This window comes from Panthera tigris, chromosome X (genome assembly GCF_018350195.1).
Source record: "Panthera tigris isolate Pti1 chromosome X, P.tigris_Pti1_mat1.1, whole genome shotgun sequence".
Lineage (NCBI taxonomy): Eukaryota > Metazoa > Chordata > Mammalia > Carnivora > Felidae > Panthera > Panthera tigris.
The window spans coordinates 24,696,770-24,717,205 of NC_056677.1; the positions used below are offsets into that span (position 1 = coordinate 24,696,770).

The 20,436-nt window shown below is 36.8% G+C and overlaps 1 protein-coding gene across 1 annotated transcript in view; it reads left to right on the top strand.

Annotated features, from left to right (window-relative positions):
- Window positions 1-325: 325 nt before the first annotated feature.
- IL1RAPL1 (interleukin 1 receptor accessory protein like 1) overlaps window positions 326-20,436 on the top strand; it is a 654,536-nt gene continuing 634,425 nt past the window's right edge. Inside the window, exons 1-2 of the mRNA XM_042973937.1 lie at window positions 326-356; window positions 8,302-8,581. Of these exons, the coding sequence (XP_042829871.1) occupies window positions 326-356; window positions 8,302-8,581 (311 nt within the window). The remainder of the gene's footprint in view (window positions 357-8,301; window positions 8,582-20,436) is intronic.

Below are 20,436 nucleotides of genomic sequence, written 5' to 3' on the forward strand. Positions count from 1 at the left end.
CTAGATTCTCGATACCTGGAAATATTCCAGCATCCCTGGAGACCCCACAGCAATAGGACTGTTGGTTCTGAGCAGCTGTTGACATTGAAAACTGATTTTATACATGCTTTACATAAACCCCTTATTGTTGTTCACAAAGATGGCTTCTCTCCCCTTATTGGATGATATGGACAACTTCTGGGTCATTGTCATTATGTGCTTGTTGTTGGGTCATCAGCAATAACTCTAGACAGCATTTCAAAGAGGGACTGGTCACTCCTGATGTCATCCTATAAAGGAAAAGGTAACAACAGCAGTGAGGAAAGGGTAAATTAAAAATACCGCTATGATTTGTAACGGACCAGGGAATGTCATAGGTGAGAAGAGTGGGATTACAAATGTGAAGGACTGCTAGGGTTAAGCAAAAGAGGGTCCCAAGTTGGCCAACATATCCCTTTACCAGGCCTCAGGAAGCTTCACAGTCTTATTTTGTCTTTATACCAGGTACAAGCCTAACTGGTTTCCTCACCTGTGGGATGCTTCCCTGTAGAGTGGGTCCAAAGGAAGTGGAAAATTGTGTTAACACTGTCTTTCATTAAAAAGACACTACCAAAATGAATGCATTGAATTATGATGTTGAGTAAAAATAGTTTGAAATAGAGCAAAATAGGTATACTGGATCCAGTCGGAGACTTTGTGTTGATTAATCATTCCTGTGGCAGATTTTGCCATTCACTTATCAGATATTTATACAGTGATATTTATACTGATGTTCTATTTTTATAAGTTGAGACAAAAATACGTAAACTGTCCTTGGTGTTCAGCTAAGGAAACAGTACATAGAACTAATGAAATCTTAGCATATGTAGTGAAATAGGCACTTCTATAGATGGGTATTATAATTTTTTTTTATGTTTACTTATTTTTTGAGAGACATAGAGAGACAGAGCACAAGTTGGGGAGGGGCAGAGAGAGAAGGAGACACAGAATCCGAAGCAGGCGCCAGGCTCCAAGCTGTCAGCACTGAGCCCCACGCAGGGCTCAAACTCATGAACCGCGAGATCGTGACCTGAGCCGAAGTCAGACGCTTAACCGAATGAGCCACCCAGGCGCCCGTATAGATGGGTACTATAAGAGGAAGCTAGGGGAGAGTTTTGAAAATCTATTTAAAATTTAATATAAAACCTTAAAAATGTATAATTTGATCCAGCAATTGTACTTATGAGATTCTTTCCCGAGGAAATAGTACTTTTTTTTTTCTTTTTGGAGGGCAAGTTTGTGGAACATTGTATATAAAGTTGTTTTTTCACAGAAGTATTTAGAACTGTCAAATCTCGGGGAAAGACTTACAGCCAATTAACGGCAGAAGAGTTAAGTAAATTCTAATGTGGCATTATTATGAAATATTATGCAATTATTGTAAAATATTCAATAAAAATCATGATACAAAATTTTACATATCATCTCAACTGAGAAAAGAAACTGAATAAGCAAAAAGGCTAGATTACGAATATTATTCTCTTTTTACTTTCCTTATAGGTTCCCTTTTTTTCTTTGTAATCGTGAGAAAACATACTTTACAAAAATAAATCCTAACCAAGTACATGCTATACAATGCATGGGTTTTCGTGTATCAGGAATATCTGCCAGAATTTGGAGGCTAAGATAGGATTGAGGGTTAACTACACTAACAGGGTCTTGTTTGCTTTGGCACCAGCGCTCCCGTGATGAAGAGGGAACCGTATCTCAGAAGAAATGTGATAACAACTGACCGGGGTCTGTGCCCCCCTGAAAATGACCTACATTGAGAGAGTGATACATGATAACTTCGAGGCGTTGCTAGACAAAGGGTATTCTAGAAATTGGATTTCTGATCATTGGCAGAATCTCTTGAGCAGTATCAATTCTTACCACCCACATAAATCTCTCCAAAGTATTTGAAAAGGCTCTTTCACAGTTGTTACACTGTACATATATTTTACAGGCCAAAATCTGGGAACATTCCAGCCCAGATAAATATAATCAGGAAAACAGAGATGAGGACAAATTGTTGTGTGAACCAGCGCATGCTATAAAGGTTAGCTTGTGTCGTACTTTGTTGCTGTCATTGATGCTGATAATTTGGGGGCATCTCTGCCAGCGTTGCCAATTTTCGTTTATGAAGTCCATACATGGAAGGAATAGCAGCCAGGGCAGATAAAGTACAGAATTTGCCTAATTAAAATCTAGCCTCAGCCTTTTTGTTCAGTGTCTGCGATAGCTTATGTGTGTGGCCTGTACTGCTTTAAATAAATTCAAGTCTCATTTTTGGGTTTTTCCAGGCATACTAGGGAGAGACACAAATGATGCCAGTGTGACAATACATGCATTTTAGGTCTGTCTGTGAGTCTTTTTTAAAGACAGATTATTACATTTTTTATTGCCTAAAAATTGTAAAGGAAGAAATTATAAAAACAGTTCAAGGATCCCACCACTTGACAGAAACGATGTAGATTGTTTTGTTGATTGGGAAAGATATTTCAGTCTATGACAAAATGTATGAGTTGCTGGGTAAAGTAGCATTATTCCTCTCCCTGACTGCTTGTATTCAGTCACCCACTCCTACCAATTTAATCTCCTGTATCTTTCACGAGTCTGCTCCATTTCCCCTTCTTTACTACCACTGCCCAACATCAGACCTTCAATAATGTCACTCTCCTGGCTAAAATCTTATATCTCTACCTAAAAATATAACCAGCATAGTGTATCTAAAATTATTCGACTGGCCCCATCACGTAGCTGGTTAAAACTCTTCAATATCTCCCCTTTTGCCTTCACAATGAAGCCAAACATCTATTTACAGCTCATAAAAGTACCTCCATGATTTGTCTTTGCTCACTTTTTTCCTCGAATTTCTTGCTTTTTTTCTGCTTTAAACTTGTTTCTATAGCACAAAGCTGTTTGTAGTTCCTGCAGAATTTGCTACCTGTTATTCCTTTGTCTTTGCTTTTGTGTGTACTTCCAAAATAAATACCTGTCTGCCTAGTCCTTGTGTGGCTAGCTTCTTAACTTCTGACAGACATCTCAAATGTTTTCCTTTCATGGAACATGTTCCTGACTGGCCCTGTACATTTCTTAATCATTGCATTTCCACTGTGTGCTTTTAATTTGTCAGTCTCTCCTATTGGCCCGTGAGCTTCTTGAAAACAAAGGCTATGTCTGTCTGTCATAATGTCTCCAGCCCCTAGGACCGAAACTAGGAGGAAGGTAGTTCTCACTAGATGAACATGTAAATCTGTGTTAGATCAACTTTCCTAGAAAAAGCCCAAACAGGGTCTTGATGCGCACAATTTATTGAGTGAATCCTCTTCAGGAAAATCCTAAAAGGGAGGGAGGGAAGCAGAATAGGAAAAGGGAAAGAGCTGAAGAGACAGGTCACAGTGAACTGTAGTCTTGGCATGATGCACACACAGAGGAGCTCTGGAGCATGAACTTCCCTATAGGATTGTCCCTACTTGATGCAAAGGAGCAGTCTTTTGTATACTCACATCAGGCAGTTGGCATTGGGCACTCCCAAGGGGATGTAAATTTCCCAACAGGTGGCCCTCCTCAATACAGGGTAATTTTCAAGAGAAGGAGACAACTGTGAGCTGTTAGCATGAAGCACTCAAAGTAGCTGGAGAACAGGTGCATCAGCTTAGTAGAGGGGATCAGGTTGGGGAATCTATTACATTATTATAGATGTCTTAATCATTTTGTCATTATTCCAATGTACATATCCAAGTGATACTTGAAGACTAATATAATTTGCCCTTTAATAAGTAAAGTCTTCTGTTTTCATATTCCATTTTTTTGGGAATGCAGCCTTCAAGCTTGTTACCATGGAAATATTTGTTATAGTGACTTAATTAAAAATACTTTCGCTAATCCCATTTGAATATACTTATCCCATTTGAATATACTTATATTATCCAGTCTTTGTAGCCTTTGTTCATGAAGTGATACATCAGTATGAACTCCTTGTAAAGGAATTAGTTCTGAATCTTAATTCCATCACTGCCTTTACGTAAGTTCCCAGAACATTATGGGTGGCAACAAAAGTGGATGAATATAGTGCTTCCTGCTCCCACTTTATGACTTCGTAAAGTCCCATTGACCATGAAGGAATATGTACTATAGACGGGTCATTGAACTAGAGTATTTCCATGGAACCCTCTCTTCAAGGGATGAGAATACTAATAGTAAACTTTCTGGGAAAGTCTTATAGAAAGGTGTCTTATTCTGAAAGACAGAAAAAACAAAAAAACAGATTACATACTGTTGGCCTACCTAATTACCTGATGATAATTTTAATAGTGATTTTAACTTATATAATGGAATTAACATTGTCTAGAAATATACTTTTGGAATGATTGTTTCCAAACCAGCAGAGCTTGTGTGCTGAAGTAAGGAAAAACTGAACCTAACAGTAGCAATTCTGGTCATGAAGAGTTAGTTTTTAAATTATCACTTATTCTTTTAAGATTTGAGATGTCCTGCTACACAAGATTTAAAAAAATGTTTTGTGGCTATATAAGAAAAATGTATTCATAAGGAGATGCATACTGAAATATTTAGGGGTGAAATGTCATTATGTCTCTAACTTACTTTCACATGGTCTAAGAAAAAAATTATAATACAGAGTGACAGGGTGAGTGTGTGTGAATGAGGCAAAATGTTAACGAAGAAAAAATAAATATAACTCTTCACTTATGTCATTTAATAAAATGTTTTAATTATTGAAAAAAAGACATAAGTCCATCATTTATTTAAATGTGTTTATCCAAATAATTTGAAAATATATTGAATTATTTTATATTATTTGCAATCCTCCCCAGAAAATTATTAAAACATATTAGCAATTTTATACTGTATTTTTGAAGATCATACGTTTAGCTTAATGGTAGTAAAACTTCCTAAGCCGTAGATCCTACAATCTCTTTCCATATTAAAATGAACATAAGGTGTCTGAATTCCAAGGTGCTGTTATTTCATTTCTTTTCCTTGTCTTTTGATGCTCAACTGTTGGAAACTTTTCCTGATTGATAGTTAAGTACTGAATAATGTTAATTTGCAGTAATAGTTTTGGTTTTCTTTCAACTGTTTTCTGAGTAAGCATATTCTGATAGTATTAAAATCTGTACCCCCAATGCCACTCTACCTCCATTCTCTTGATTTAATTTGCTACTAACTTTTTAGCATTCTCTAGACCAAATATTTTTGTTTTTACCTTTAAGCATTTTTGCTTTATCTTACAAATCTTTGGGGATTTGAATAATTTTATCTCACTGTTTATACTGCTACCTTGAAGGTGTTTCAGCCTTTTTCACTGGCAGCAGTGTCTTCTGTGACAGATGGCCTCAGTTACAATAACATGATTCTAGAATTGTATTATAATTCATGTAGTGGTAAAACATGATAATTTCATGCTCATCCCCATAATTATAACTGTTTAAAATAAAATCCCACCTAGTATTTGTTTCGTGCAGTGGGACAAATATACAAAATAATGGTGATAAATATCACATATAATTCATATAGCCTTGACATCTCTGTTTGTGTACAGTTATGTCATTCTATTAACGTGGTGTGCCAGCTCCACGACAGCCATTGACAGGAATCATGGCGGTTAACTTGGGCATTGATATCCACCAAGCTTCTAACTAAATACTACTCCAATACAACTCTTTGATAGCACTCCTAGGCTACAATTTGGTAATTGAAATTAACTAAATAAAAGAATGTTGTGAAATTGAAAATACCTTAATTAGGAAACACAGTATTATGATGGTAAGGAGAATGAATTCTAGGGTCAGACATAGCTGGGTGGGAATTCTGGCACTTCCATTTATTAGCTGGTGTTGAGTGTCTTCAGTTGTAAAATTTAGTTTTTAACTTACCCACTCATTCATTCATTCATTCATTCAGTAAATGTGTGTTGAGCTTGTTAGCAGATATTGTTCCAGGCACTGAGGCTAAGGACATGAGTTAAAAGGGCAAAGTCCCTGACCTCAATGGGCTTACATTCTACCAGGGAGTTGAAGCAAACAAAAAGCGGGTATGTAATGTAATATCAGATAGTATTAAGGCCTATGAAAAATATTGGAGCAGAACCTGGAATAAGTGATCAGGGTAGGAAGCTCATGTTTCAGACAGGGTAATTACGAAAGACTTCTAAAAGGAGGTGATATTTGGAGGAGGAAGGAAGGAAGGAAGTCTTGCAGTTGGTGAGAAAGCTTCTCTGTAGAGAGAACAGTTAGTTCAAAAGCCTTAATAGATATTTTTGTGAAGGGTAAATGAAAATTTGTGAACTCAACCATAGCTAAGTGCTCATTAGTTGTTACATATTCTTTTAAGAAAAGAAATGTAGATAACTCTATAGATGATGTGTCTTCTTTCCTCTAATAATGTACACCGTCCTTTTCATCTGGATTTATTTTCCTTCCCTTGAATCCTACATTATTCATCCTATTCTCAGATCCTTCAGTTTACGCTCACTTTAATCTGTAGCAAGTTAAATTCTTCTTGCGGTATTCAGATGTTACTGCTCTTAGAGGTCCCTCTTTTCTTGCTTCTTGCCATTTTGCTTAGTATTTGTATATGGTGAGTTCTGTGAAATTGATTAACTTACTAAATATTCAACAACTGCCCTCTTTAAGCAAGAAATTCACTATTTCTCTATGATGATGATAGTGGGGATGTACCTGTTCTGTGGGGACCTGTTGTTTTGTGTGTGTGTGATGAAAAACTGGTGTCAAGTTAGCATTTGGATGGTGGTGCTCCCAGGAAGCCTAGAAAACCCAACAAGCCCCCACCCCTATCAGCCACATTTTTCACCATGGTTTCTACTTTACGCTTCCCTTGATGTGTCCAGCAGAGCAAAGTGACTGTCTGCCTCTGTGTCTGGCTGTGAAACCAGTACCAGAACTTGACCTACTTTTGTTGCATTTCTTTTTGCCTTATTTGCCTGTAAAATGTTTATTTATGATCTTGTCATTGAGTGTCCAAAGAGATAAACCACACACTAAATTTAACAAGGAAAGTTTATATAAGGAAGTATTAAATGTAACAAGGCACTGGAGTGAAGGACTAGCTAGTAAGAAAGAAAGATGTATTAGTCTTCTCAGTCTATCATAATAAATTACCATAGCCTATTTCTCACAGTTATGGAGGCTGAGAAGTGTAAGACCAAGGTGCTGGCTGACTTGATTCCTGCTGAGGGCCTTCTTTCTGGCTTATAGTTGGCCATGCTCTTGCTGTGTGCCTACATGGCCTCTTATCTGTGAGCCCCATCCCATGGAGGAAGGAGCGGAGGGAAGAAGGAAGGGAGAGCCAGACGGAGAGAGAGAGAGAACCTCTCTGATGTCCTTTATAAAAGCACTGATCCCTTTATGAGGGCACTGCCCTCATGACCTCATCTAAACATACTTATCTCCCAAAGACCGTACCTCCAAATATGATCACGTTGGGGATTAAGTCTTCAACATGTGAATTTTAGGACATAAACATTCAGTCCATAGCAAAAGAAAAACCCTAAAAACCAGAGGGATGGCTGACATTTTACCCCTATGGCTGAGAGAACATCCAAAGAAAAGCTGCCCTCCATCCTCCCACCTTCAGAACTGAGATCCAAACCTTATTAGGAAAATACATGGCTTACTGAATGGTAGACATCACTGAGGTGCCATGATGGCAGAATTTGCCATCTGGGATTTGTCAGTGGTTCACCTTCTGAGGTACCTGGGAAAGCTGTTCATGGGACGGTGTCTTGGCTGAGGCTCTGTTAAACAATATCCAACCTGCTGACTACTGTGCACTGCAGGAGCTGGATACTGGAGAAGTGGGAGCCAGGTGCTGGGGAAGCCTCCCACACTTCAAGAACCTGCCACAGAAGCACGCTGAAATCAAGGAGCAAAACCCTTTCCTCTGACACTGTCTCTCCAGAACCCTCTACTAACAAAGCTGTAGTGCCAGTTAGCAAAGGAGAAATATTTCAAAGGGCCAGATCCAGTTTCAAAGAACGGGCAAAAAAAAAATGGATTTAGAGTCAATTGCACTGATATAAACTAAGAATAAATAGCAGCAGAAGCACAGTGATGAATATATTGCGTATTAGCTGGGTAAATTACTTTTCACTGCCCTTCCGAGTTGTATCCACTGCTGCATCCTCTGTGCCTAGAGTAGAATCCGGTCAGTAGAGATGCCCAGTCAATATTTGCTGAATGAATCAGGGAATGAATGAACTAATTGCTTCACTTTTTTTCTCTAATGTTTTTATTTTGTTTCTCTCTCTTTTTACTGTAGCCGATGGATGCACTGATTGGTCTGTCGATATCAAGAAATATCAAGTTTTGGTTGGAGAGCCTGTTCGAATCAAATGTGCCCTCTTTTATGGTTATATCAGAGCAAATTACTCCCTGGCCCAAAGTGCTGGACTCAGTTTGATGTGGTACAAAAGCTCTGGCCCTGGAGACTTTGAAGAGCCAATAGCCTTTGATGGAAGTAGAATGAGCAAGGAAGAAGACTCCATTTGGTTCCGGCCAACACTACTGCAGGACAGTGGTCTTTATGCCTGTGTCATCAGGTATTCTTTTAATCCTATTATTGCTGAATCAATAAATCATAGGCTGCTTTCTTATACTAAAGTTTTGCTGCTATCCCTTTCACCTAAAGGTTTTGTCTCAATATTTGTGTGTGTTGCCGCTTTCTCAAATTTAGAACCTAAATCATAAAAAGATGGGATTGGAATTTATATTGAGACATTATTTCTGGCTTATGGAGAAAAGAGATACCATCTGGGTATCTACTTATGTTGCCAGAAATTACTAAAGACTATGAAATAAAATTTATAGAGGAGGTGAAATGTTGCACATAAAATGTAAGCAAAGACTTGCAGAAAGGATGCATAGTTTATTGCTAAATGGGTTGTAACATTTTGTTATTGCCCTTCACAGACAAATAGAGCACAGATACCTCTGGTTCACACACATCTGTAAAGATGATTTAGGTAAATGTGTGTATGTGCACTGCAAGACAAAGGCAGCATTGCCATGTTAGGGAATAATAAGGCTGTCTTCCAGATCATTTTGTTAACTAAAAGTGCTGGGTCAATACAAAAATTTCCTGGGTCCCTCAGGGCCAAAGGAAAGTTAATAACAAAGCCTGTGCCTTTATCCACACAGAAACTCATTGCACATCCATACGTCTTTGTCTCCTTATGGAAGAGACATATGTAGTTTGCTTAATGATAATGCATTGAAACAGTATCCATGTAACACATTAGTAGTTAAAAATCTCAGTTCAAGCATTTAGCCCTTCATGGATTGTGAATCACACCCTGCATGAATGATTGTGGATGTCATTAGACTATAAGAGCATTGGCAAGGCAGGGTACAGGCATATAGAGGGTGTGTTTAAATCTTTGTCTTTTTTTGCATTTTGGTTTGCTAAGAGAAACAAAGCCACATCTAATGCAATAGATTCTCAATTTGGAGGAAGGCTCAGAATCACGTAGTGTCCTTTTCAAATCCAAATTCGACTTTCACTTCTGAAACTCTAATCTGCAGCTATCACTACTCTGTTTGAGGATCATGCCTGCCTCCACCCCCACTTACTCTTAGAAGAATTACCTTTATGCTGAGTCATGGCCGCGGGTGTGTTAGGACATTAAAATGGGTCAAGGCCACATAAAAGTTAAACAGAAATGTGTCTTTTTAGATCCTAACAACATATAGATTCAAGTTCATTTTGGAAAAGATAAGTGAATGCAAATGGAGTTGTGCTTGGGAAAAGTGTTGAGTGGATTATAAAAAAACAAATGCATCATTCCTTTGGCATTTGTTCTTTCCCTTAGGGTCTACCAATCCTTTTATGGTCAAACATATCTCTTATTAGAAGTAGAGATTTTCTAGTGGCATTGGTAAATTGTTGCCATACTAGTGCTGTTAAAGAGTACTTTGTGGACTGACTTTGCTCACTTAACTAATAGTGATTTGATTTAATTTCACTCTGTTTCTTTTTTAAAATAAATCATTATTTCCGATTGTTCATGCATGTAGAGGTGATTCTTCAAGATAGGCAAATGTGTGTCCTCATTTATCTGAGATTAGAACTGAGCTGGATGTCCACAGTCTAACATTTCATTTCATTATATATTGTTGATGGGAAAATAATGATGCGTTCACATTAGTAATCTGACTTTTTAAAGCCCTGAAGTTGCATTTCTTTGATGTGTTTAAATATATAATGTGACCCAGTGCTCTGAGAAATTACATTAACATGTCCCTGAATTTACAGTTGAAGTAACGAATGAAAGGTTGAAAAGTTGCACAAATAGTGACATTTGCCATATGGAAGGTGAAACTAAAAGGCAAACACCTTAAAGTTTTGTATGTGTAAGCAGTATTCTAGAGAAAGTGATAAACTGCAGAAAGAAGATACTTTTGTTATTGGGATTCAAATATTCCAATTGATTTGAAGCTAGCATTGATATGGCTCCCTCTTCAATTTGGAAAGTAGTACTCAAAATCTTTATAAACAGCAATTTAAATAGCATTGCTTGGTGTTGGCGTGAGGGGAGCCCAAGGCTGACATTTTGGCACATTGTTATCTGTCAGGCGGCAAAACTGTCACCATTGGTTTTTTAAATAATCCACTTGCAAGGAATTTTAGGTGTTTGAAAATGTTAGCTTGTACTCAGACATGGTAGTCTTTCTGATAAGTGTTCTGAGTATTTATCAATGAAAAAGGTTTAACAACAAGGTTTTTCATGTACAGCTGATTTGTATTTACACCTATATATGTACAGTTAAATGGTGTAAATAATGGAAACACCTAAGGTTACCCTCAGCATAACAAGCAAGAACTTTCCTACTCCCTTCTCTTAGTATCTATCCTGGACACAGTAATGCCACGTAATTCTTTGTTGCATGCTTTGTGGCTTTTTCCTCAGTTTTCTCCTTCCAAAATTTTTGTTTTGATCTTACGTGAAAGAGTAAATGAAGGACAGTTGTACAACAATTTCCTTTCATTTCCTTTAGAATGAACTTATTTTATTAAAAAAAAACCTTAAGTTTTCTTATACTCTTGACCCCCAATTTTTAACCCCCCTCTTCGGTTGTGCACTATTGGCAGTTTCATGAGCAGAGCTAATCAGTGCACATGTGAGTATTTTCATGCCTCCCCAAAATGGAAGTGTACTAAGTTGTTTAGCACCCTATTTTTTTTACTAAAATTTGTATTTTTGAAGTAATTGAAGTTTCATATTCAGTTACAAGAAATAAAGAGATCCTATGAATCTCTTATCTTATGTCACTGGTAACATTTTACACAACTATAGTTACAGTCTCATAATCAGAGTTTTGACATTGAAACAGTCAAGTTGCAGAACATTGCCATCACTTCAAGGACCGCCCCCCCCCCCCGTTTTCCCATCTACCTTTCTCCCCCATTATTCCCAATCCCTTGACAACCAGTAATCTTTTCTCCATATCTATTTTTTAATTCAAAAATGTTATTAAATAGAATCATGTATTATATAACCTTCTGGAATTGGATTGCTCACTCAGCATAATCCCTTTGAAATCTATCCGGGTTGTTGCATGTATCTATAATATGTTCCTGTTTATTGCTGAGCACTGTTCCATGGCATGGAACATTACCACAGTGTTTATTCAGTCATTGAAAGACTTCTGGGTTGTTTCCAGTTTGGGGCTGTTGAAAATAAAGCTTCTGTGGGCATTCATGTACATTTTTTGGTGAACATAAGTTGTCATTTTTCTTTGAAAAATGCCCAAGAATGAATTTGGGTTGGATGGTCATTGCATGTGTGGTATGTCAGAAACTGCCCAACTAGTTTCCAGAGTACCATTTTACATCCCCACCAGCAATATATGAGTGATCCAGTTTTTCCACATCCTTGCAGTATTTGGTATTGTCGTTATTTTTTTATTGTAACCATCAGTGTATCGTGATATCTCATTGTGGTTTCTCTAATGGCTCATGATGTTTAACACATTTTCAAGTGCTGATTTGCTATCTCTCCTCTTCAGTGAAATGTCTGTTAGGTCTTTTGCCTATTCGTTAATTGAATTACTTGTGTTCTTACTGTTAAGTTTTGAGAATTCTTTGTATATTCTAGATAATAGTCGTTTTTTGGAAATGTAGTTTGCAAATATTTTCTGTCAATCTGTAGTTTATCTTTTCATCCTCTTAACAGGATCTTTTGCAGAGCAAAAGTTTTGAATTTTAATGTTCAATTTGTTGTTTTTTTCATTTATGGATCATAGTTGTGAAGTGAAGAACTCTTTGCCTCTCTACCTGAAGGTTTTCTATCATTTTTTCAATTAATGTTTCTGCCAGAAATTCTATTGTTTTACATTTGCTTGTGATCCATTTTGAGTTAACATTTGTGTAAAGTGTAAAGTTTATTTAGGTCAAGCTTAGCTTTTGGGATAGATGTCCAGTTGCTGTGGCACCTTTGGTTGAAAAAGGTATGCTTCCTCCAAGGACTAGTCTTTGGATATTTCTTCCAAATCAGTTAGGCATGTTTGTGTGGTCCTGTTTTTTTATTTCTCTTCTACACCTTTGATCTGTATGTCTAGCCCTGTGCCAGTACTTCTGTGTCTTGGTTAGTATAGCTATTTAGTAGGACTAAATATCAAGTAGGGTGACTCCTCCTACTGCAGCCTTCTTTTTCAAGATTGTTCTAGTTATTGTAGGGCCCGTCCCTTTCAAAATAAGTTTTAGTATAAGATGGTCTATGTCTACAAAAAAAAAAAAAAAAGGACTGGAATATTGATAGGAATTGCATTAAACCTATAAATCACTTTGAGGAAAATTGTTATCTTTATGATGTAGAATCTCCCAATCTATGAACTCAGTAGATCTCTCCATTTATTTAGGATTGCTTCTTTTGATTTCTTCATCAGTGTTTTGTAGTTTTCAGCATACAAATTCTATACACATTTTGTTAAATTTATACCTAAGTATTTCATTTTCTTTGGTGCGTTTGTAAGTGATAGTATCTTTTTAATTTCATTTTGAAAATGTACATTTTTAGTAATGTTAGAAATGTCATTGGTTTTGTGTAATTCCTTTCTGAAAATGTTTTTTTTTTCAAATGACATACCTGTAATGTGTTCTATCCAGTATCTAGTTCCTTTGCACAAGTCTTTTTTTTTCCTTTTATTTTTCAAATTTTTAATTTAAATTCTAGTTAGTTAACGTATAGTGTAATATTGGTTTCAGGAGTAGAATTTAGTGTTCACCACCTACATGTAACACCCAGTGCTCAACACAAGTGCCCTCCTTAATAGCCATCATCTTTGCCTAAGTCTTGATGTTCTCTTTAGAGACTAGATAACTTTTCTCATTGAAAGTACAAGTTAAGCATCTATCATAAGGTACATATACTTGGAGAAATCCATTTATTCATCCCTAAAACACACATCTATTGATCATTAACTGATATGCTAATGCTAGGGTTGCAAACGGTAAAAAAAAATTGTTTTTATCCTCCAGTAGTAGATTACATCAGAGAAAATAAGCATGCAGGAGTTACAGATACTGCAATCACATTATACAGCACAGTGGAGTTCCACCCAGATGAAGTAGCCCCGTTCCTTCCAGTCTTCCACATTACCACTAAAAAGGCTGGAAATAACACAACAAATAGGCATAGGAAGTCTGTGAAAGGTAGAAAAAAGGATTGTCTGGGGACCTCAGGACTTGAAGAAATGGCATGACCACCCTGTTTCACTTGCCCCACCAGAGGATGTTGGCAGGGCCTTCCAAGGTGTTGGCCTCTTCCATCCCCTGCCTGGCAGTAGCAGGCAGCAGTGATATGATCCCCCTGGTGAAGTAGGGTCAGACATCTGAGTGGGGGGCTGATCTTTGATCTTTTGCCTAGTGAAATTAGGCTAGAATTATACATTGCTGCAAGGGTAATGTCACTGGGATCCAGTGGCAACCTGAGTGCCACCCCCATCCAGCAGTAATGAGAAATCCATGCGGCATTGTGAGGCAGGACTAGTCACTGCTAGACTTCATCCCTTTTTCGTGGTATCAGTGGGGATGAAAGAAGGTTTCTCCCTTAAACAAGGCAGATTGAGGTGGTGAGAGATAGGGTTAGTTACTGTCCATTTTCCCATCATCCCTTCTGTGTTGTCAGTGGGATTCAGCGAGAAGTGAGCTTACTCCCCGACTGGAGATAACAAGGCATTGTGAATCACTGACACACTTTCACCTGGAAGGTATGAGCACTGTTGAAGAAGTAGCTGAACATACATAAGCTTTCAGTCCTCATCTTACATTTCAGCAGGAGGATTGCCTGCTTTAAAAAAAGATTAAATAGTATCCAAATTTTCATAATATCTAAAATGTGTAGAATATAATAAAAAAAAACTCTCACTGGTCTTACGATGAGTCATGAAAATTGCAACATGAATGAGAAACGAAAACAGTTACTAACACTGAGATGAATCAGATGTTAGAATTATCCAACAAGGATTTCCAAGGAACCATCATAAAAATATTTCAGCAAGTAACTAAAAAAAACTCTTGAAACAGATGAAAAAAATTGAAAACTTCAGCAAAGAAATGAAAAAAAAAAACAAATTGAATTTGTGGAACTGAAAATTACAGTAACTAAAAACTCATTGGAAGGGCTTAATAGTTGAGTGTAGATGATAAAAGACAGCTTGACTTCTTTGTTATGGTATGAAAATTTCACTTACAAGGGCCAAGGAACTTCAATTTGCTAGATCCTCGGGGCCTTGCTTGGTTTCCTTAACACCGATTTTTATCACTTCTGCTCTTAGTTCTCTGATAGATAGCTCAGTAAATTTCCTTAGGATCCTCTACCAGAGTTTTGTTTACACCTTCTTCCCTTTATCCTTCTACATCATTTGTTTTCAGCTTTGGCTGCTCATTGAAATTAACTGGGGAGCTTTTAAAAGCTCTTAATTAAAAAAAAAAAAACAAAACTATTAATTTCTATGTAGTACTCCAGATCAGTTAAATCCAGGTATCAGATGATTCTGTTGTGTAGCCAGCTTGAGAATCATAGTACCTGATCTTATTTATTCAATATTTTCACTTATAACATATTTATGGATGACTCAGTGATTCCAAAAATTTTAACAAGCACTAGAAGTTTCCTAATAGTCCTTTCTTCTTGTTTGTCTGTGAGACACATTGAATTCAGCAGTGTGCCAAAATTTATTTCAACACCTACTTCAAGAACCTATCTCCTCTTCAAGGTGCTTCCTCTTCCTTCTTTTCTTTGTAAATACCATCACCATCCTCCCAGTATCTCTAGCTGGGAAATTAGCACTTACCTTTGTTTTCTTAATCTTCCTCACCATGCCTTAAGTGGTTACCAGGACCTCTCCGGTCTACCTTAAAAATGTCTTTTGAATTTATTGTTATGCATACTACTTTCAGCTCTCCAGATGAATGCAATGTGCTTTAAGTGGTTTCTCTGCCTCTATGTTTTTTCTGTTTTAGTTACTACTCCACACTGCTACGGAGTGTCTACAATGGAGATATTTCATTTCTATACATAAATGTCTTTGATAGGCCCTATTGCTCAGCAAAATGATGTCCAAACACTTTGCTTGGCATACATGTCCCTTAAAAGCCAAGTTTCAACCTTTCATTCAACCTTTCATTCAGACTCATCTTGGGTGTTTGTCTCTGTAGGCACCTTGTGCTATATTCTCACCATCCTGTTTGCAGTTTGCAAATGAAAGTATGAATTTTCCTTATTCTTCCACTCTTTGTCCCTTTATCTGAAATAACTTTTTTACTGCCTATCTGAATAATACATAATTATTCTTTGAAGAAGATCCAGTATATATTTACCATTCTTATTACCTTTCTCCAATTGCTCCATAGACAATCGGTGCAGTTAGCAATGCGGGGGGACAGGGAGGACTCCAAAAACTAAGTGGTTTAAAATGGCAACCATTCAATTTGTGTGTGATTTTGGAGGGTGGTCTGGACCCTACTGGATGCATGGTTCTGCTGTTTTTGCCTTGAAGCTGGAATGAACTAGGATGGAGGGTTGCCTAAGCCTGTCTCTCCATGAATTCTCAGGGCCACCCTTTCTTCAAGTGGTCTTTCCCACTGTGTCACCACCAGGATAGCTAGACTCTTTATGTGGTGACTCAGAAGGTATAACCACTGATCAGGCATCTGCCTGCCTCATGATTACTAACATCCTAGTCACCAACTCTAGAGCTAACATGCAAGGAGACTTTACAAGTGCTTGAGCACCATGAGGTATGTGATTCACTGGTGGGACCACCAGAATAAAAGTCCAGCAGTCTGCCTTTGGCCTCCTTTACATATGCTCATACATATGTACTTATGTAGATACAAACATATGTACATATGTACACTCACCCATTCCTAAGACCCTCAAAGTCTTATTATGGCATAGGGGTTAGGCTACAAGCCCCAGATTGCCTTATCTAAATCACTGTGTGTGTGAAAGAGGTTCTTCATACTTAGTTCCCTGAGGGCAACTAGTTTAGTGGGTCCTCCAGATCCGTAGCTCTGGGAGCTACAAAGGTATTTTATGTAACCCTTGCACACCCAACATACAGTGGTCATTGAGGGATAAAATAACCAAATAGTCCTATTTGAAATGGAGGCAGGAGAATGGGAGATACAGAGAAGTCATTGGCCCATAGCAGTTGTAGGCACATATCACCAGTTTCTTGATTAGGGCCCAGTTCTGCTTGTAGGAGAGGTTTTCTGTGGCTCTTGAGCTCGTGTTCTTCTTTTTCACAGACAGTAAAGGGTCCAGAGACCTCTTTCAATTTGAACTTTATCTGTATCTTTTAGTATAAACTAGTATGGTTCCTTAAAATGCTATGAGCCTTTTATTGTAATCCACTCCATTAAGCAGTAGCCATACCTACAAATATCTTTAAGACAAATGCCTTTCTCCGTTGGTGTTCTAGTCAGAGTGCTGGAAGACAATGTGCTAAACATTTGTAGACACGCCTTTGCCTAGTTAGTCTTAGGGTATGTCTCATAGACCTTCTTAGCTACCTTCTCTTGGTGACAGAGAATGCACTGTATCCCAAACTTCTTATCGCTGGTATGTTTTCCCCCTCAGAATCAATTTGAATTAGTGTTTGTCACAGAGAAGGCAACCAGAAAAAGTTAGTGATTGAAATAATTTGTGTTATGTCACACTTAGGGGTTAGTGTTGTTAGAATACTTAGTGGAAAACAGTGCTGTAGTCAAAATTGCACCATTGTCTGATTTCTACAGTTTTCCATGAGAGGATTAAAGAATTCTATTTTTTGTGACATCTCTTATCTGAAACTAACAAATTCTGAACTGTTTATCCTCTATTATGATTTTTGGTACAACAGTTCATTTTATTCTTTCCCTGTAATATAACCTCCCTTTTACCAGGTGAAAGTAGAAAGTAATATGCTAAGCCTAAAAGACCCATAACAAGTAACTGCTATACCATAGTATAAATAATTTAAGTCATTAATTTTAATCTGTATGATAGAGTATAATTTTAATAGTTATTTTATGTGATTATTGTTTAAAAATGAAGTCATTCTTGGATCAAAGGATAAATAATGTCATCATCATTTTAGAAAGTCCTAAACATTTACACCCCCAAGGAGTCTTTATAATTTGTTCAGGGCAATCAGAGTCCATATAAATGTTTTATATCCTACCCAGAAATTTTAATGATCATATGTATATGTGTTCTAAGGACCTGAAGTAGTTTTACAATCTTGGTTTCCTAATTGTTAAACTACCTCTCTTAATTGAAACCAGAGCATACCCTTGAGAATATCAGCTGTAATTTATAGGTTATAAAAAATGCAATCAAACCTTCATAAGCTAGTTCTTTAAAAAAAAAAATCCAATACGGCTAAAAATCCTTAAAATAAGGTTTCAAGTCTGGATAAAGAATCTCTTACGGATGATAGATTGAAATTTTAGAACTGAACATCACACACTCTTTCTCTACTCTTTTGGTGGGAACATACGTTTCTTGGCATACCAGGCTTCAAAGAGATTTTCCAGTTACATAATCCTGATAATGCTTGAGGAGATCATGCTGAAGTTGTAGATGCACATAGAACCAATCCTATGTGTATCCTTTTTTACATGTTTAAGACATGAAAGTGTACTCCAAAGGATCAAACTGTTTATGAACAGGGCAACAATTAGCCAGATTTCTATCTGTCTGAGTGCTTTCTTTTCAGAAACAACAAACACAGTGTTTGGAAGTAAAAGCCAAGAGCTCGGTGAATTGCCTATTCAATTTACTGATTTTTTTAACCATCCAGGAAATACTAGTCTTTACCATAACAGCCATTTCTTTCCCTTTTTTTTATTAAGAAGATGAAATCATTGCTGCTGAGTGATGGTGGGGTGGTTTCTTAGATCCCTGGATTAAGAAAGGCTTTGTCTTATCTTTTCAAGTTTTCTAAGAGAGAAAGAGAACTCTGAAATCAATGGTGTCATGTTTCAGGGAAGATAGCGACTTACGAATTTTCTCAAAAAGGTATCAAGTTAATATGGAATAAGTAGGCCAGTTAAAAAGATACATTTGTAAAATAATTAGGCATATACCATTTAATTTTGAGTTCTAATGTATTCTATTTTTTCCTTTTTAATTAAAATTGATCACTATTAGCCCTTTACAGTCATGGATATAACATGTGCATTTATCATATTTTACAAACATTACTGGAAGTCCATGATATAATATAATTGGTAATTATCATGAGGAAATTTTTAAATTGCAAACAGTATGCACCAGGCATGCAGATCACTGATAACTCAGAACTTCATTGGTGGTTTTGGTTTTGTACTGTAATCATTATTTTTTATTTGTAAAAAATATTCCCCAAAGAAAAGCTAACTGCTAATGTTGGTACACTAAGTAAAGGTAAAGTAAATTGGTCTAATAAGGTAATAGCAACTAATCAACAAAGCTTAGGATAAGAGAAAAAGTTGAATATGAAGCCAAGATTATTCAAGGCTTTTTCTAAGTCTAATTTTGTATATGGTTCCCAAGTAAAAAATATGAACAATAATTTCAGTGAATGTGGTAAAAAAACAATAAAGGGACTGATTTTTTTTAGAAGAGCTCATAAGAGACCTGTGATTTGAGCAGTACTTTGAAAAATAAACACATGGCTAGGGAAAGTGTAATAGAGGAAGTTTTCTCTGTTAGGAATGTCTCATGAAGACTGGTACAAGAGAAATTAAATAATGATCTAGAGCAGGAATTGGTATGCTTTTTCTGTAAAGGGCCATTTGGTAAAAAAATTTAGGCTCTGTAGGTCATATAGTCTTTATTGCAACTACTCAGCTCTGCTGTAGCAAAACAGAGCCATAGGCAGCACATATAAACAAATGGGCGTGGCTGTGTTCCAATAAAACCTTTTTGCAAAAACAGGTGATAGGATGGATCTGGCATGCAGCTATAGTTTGCTGACCTCTTTTTTAGAAAATACCAGATAAACTGCAAATAGTTAAGGCAGCAACAAAAACCGCTGCTGTTATTAACAAAGAAAAAACACACAGTCTATTCCTGATAGAGTGAGTGGGTAAGTTTTGTTGGAAAATGGGTTTTTGTACACAATGGTGAGAAGGATGACCATAAAGAATGTAAAACAGATGCTATGTCTTAAATGGCTCGTAAGTGTCAAGCAGGAATAGAAAGATGACAACATTTCTCTTGAATTACCTTGCAGCAAGTGTTTGAATGTTTAGAGACACTGGAACATGAAAAACAGGCAAGGAGTTTTTATAATAATTGAGGCATGAGTGATGGGGACTAAGGTTAGAGTATTAATGGTGGAAATAACAAGGAAAGAAAAATATTCAAGATAACTTTTGGGAGTTAAAATTACACCATAGATGATACTTGATGGGGTGTTGAGAAACTGATTGAATATTGTTATGGGAAACAAATAAAAGGAAAAGAGATAGCAAGAGGCACATCTTAATGTCTTTCCAATACAAACCTAAACTTTTTCACCAAAAATTCTTAGGGTCTTGAAAATAAAAATTCCTGGACTTTAAGCCATTCCACTAGTAAACCCATTTGTATAATTATAACATCATTGCTTCCCCACATGCATTTGAATAAATAAGGAAAAGGGTCTAGGGTACTTTCTAGGTTCTTTCTTGGTCTACTCGTTAGTCTGTTCTTAAAAACTTAACTAAAGTGCATACTTTGCTCAGATATATTCTCCTTTCCACAATTAGCTTATCTTTTTAAATTGAGGGAAAACTGACATATAACATTAATTTCAAGTGTGCAACATAATGATTATATCTTTGTATACAATATGAAGTGATCACCACAATAAGTCTAGTTACCATGTGTCACCATCAAATGACCCCCTTCTCCCATTTTAACCACTTCCCCAATCTCTTCCC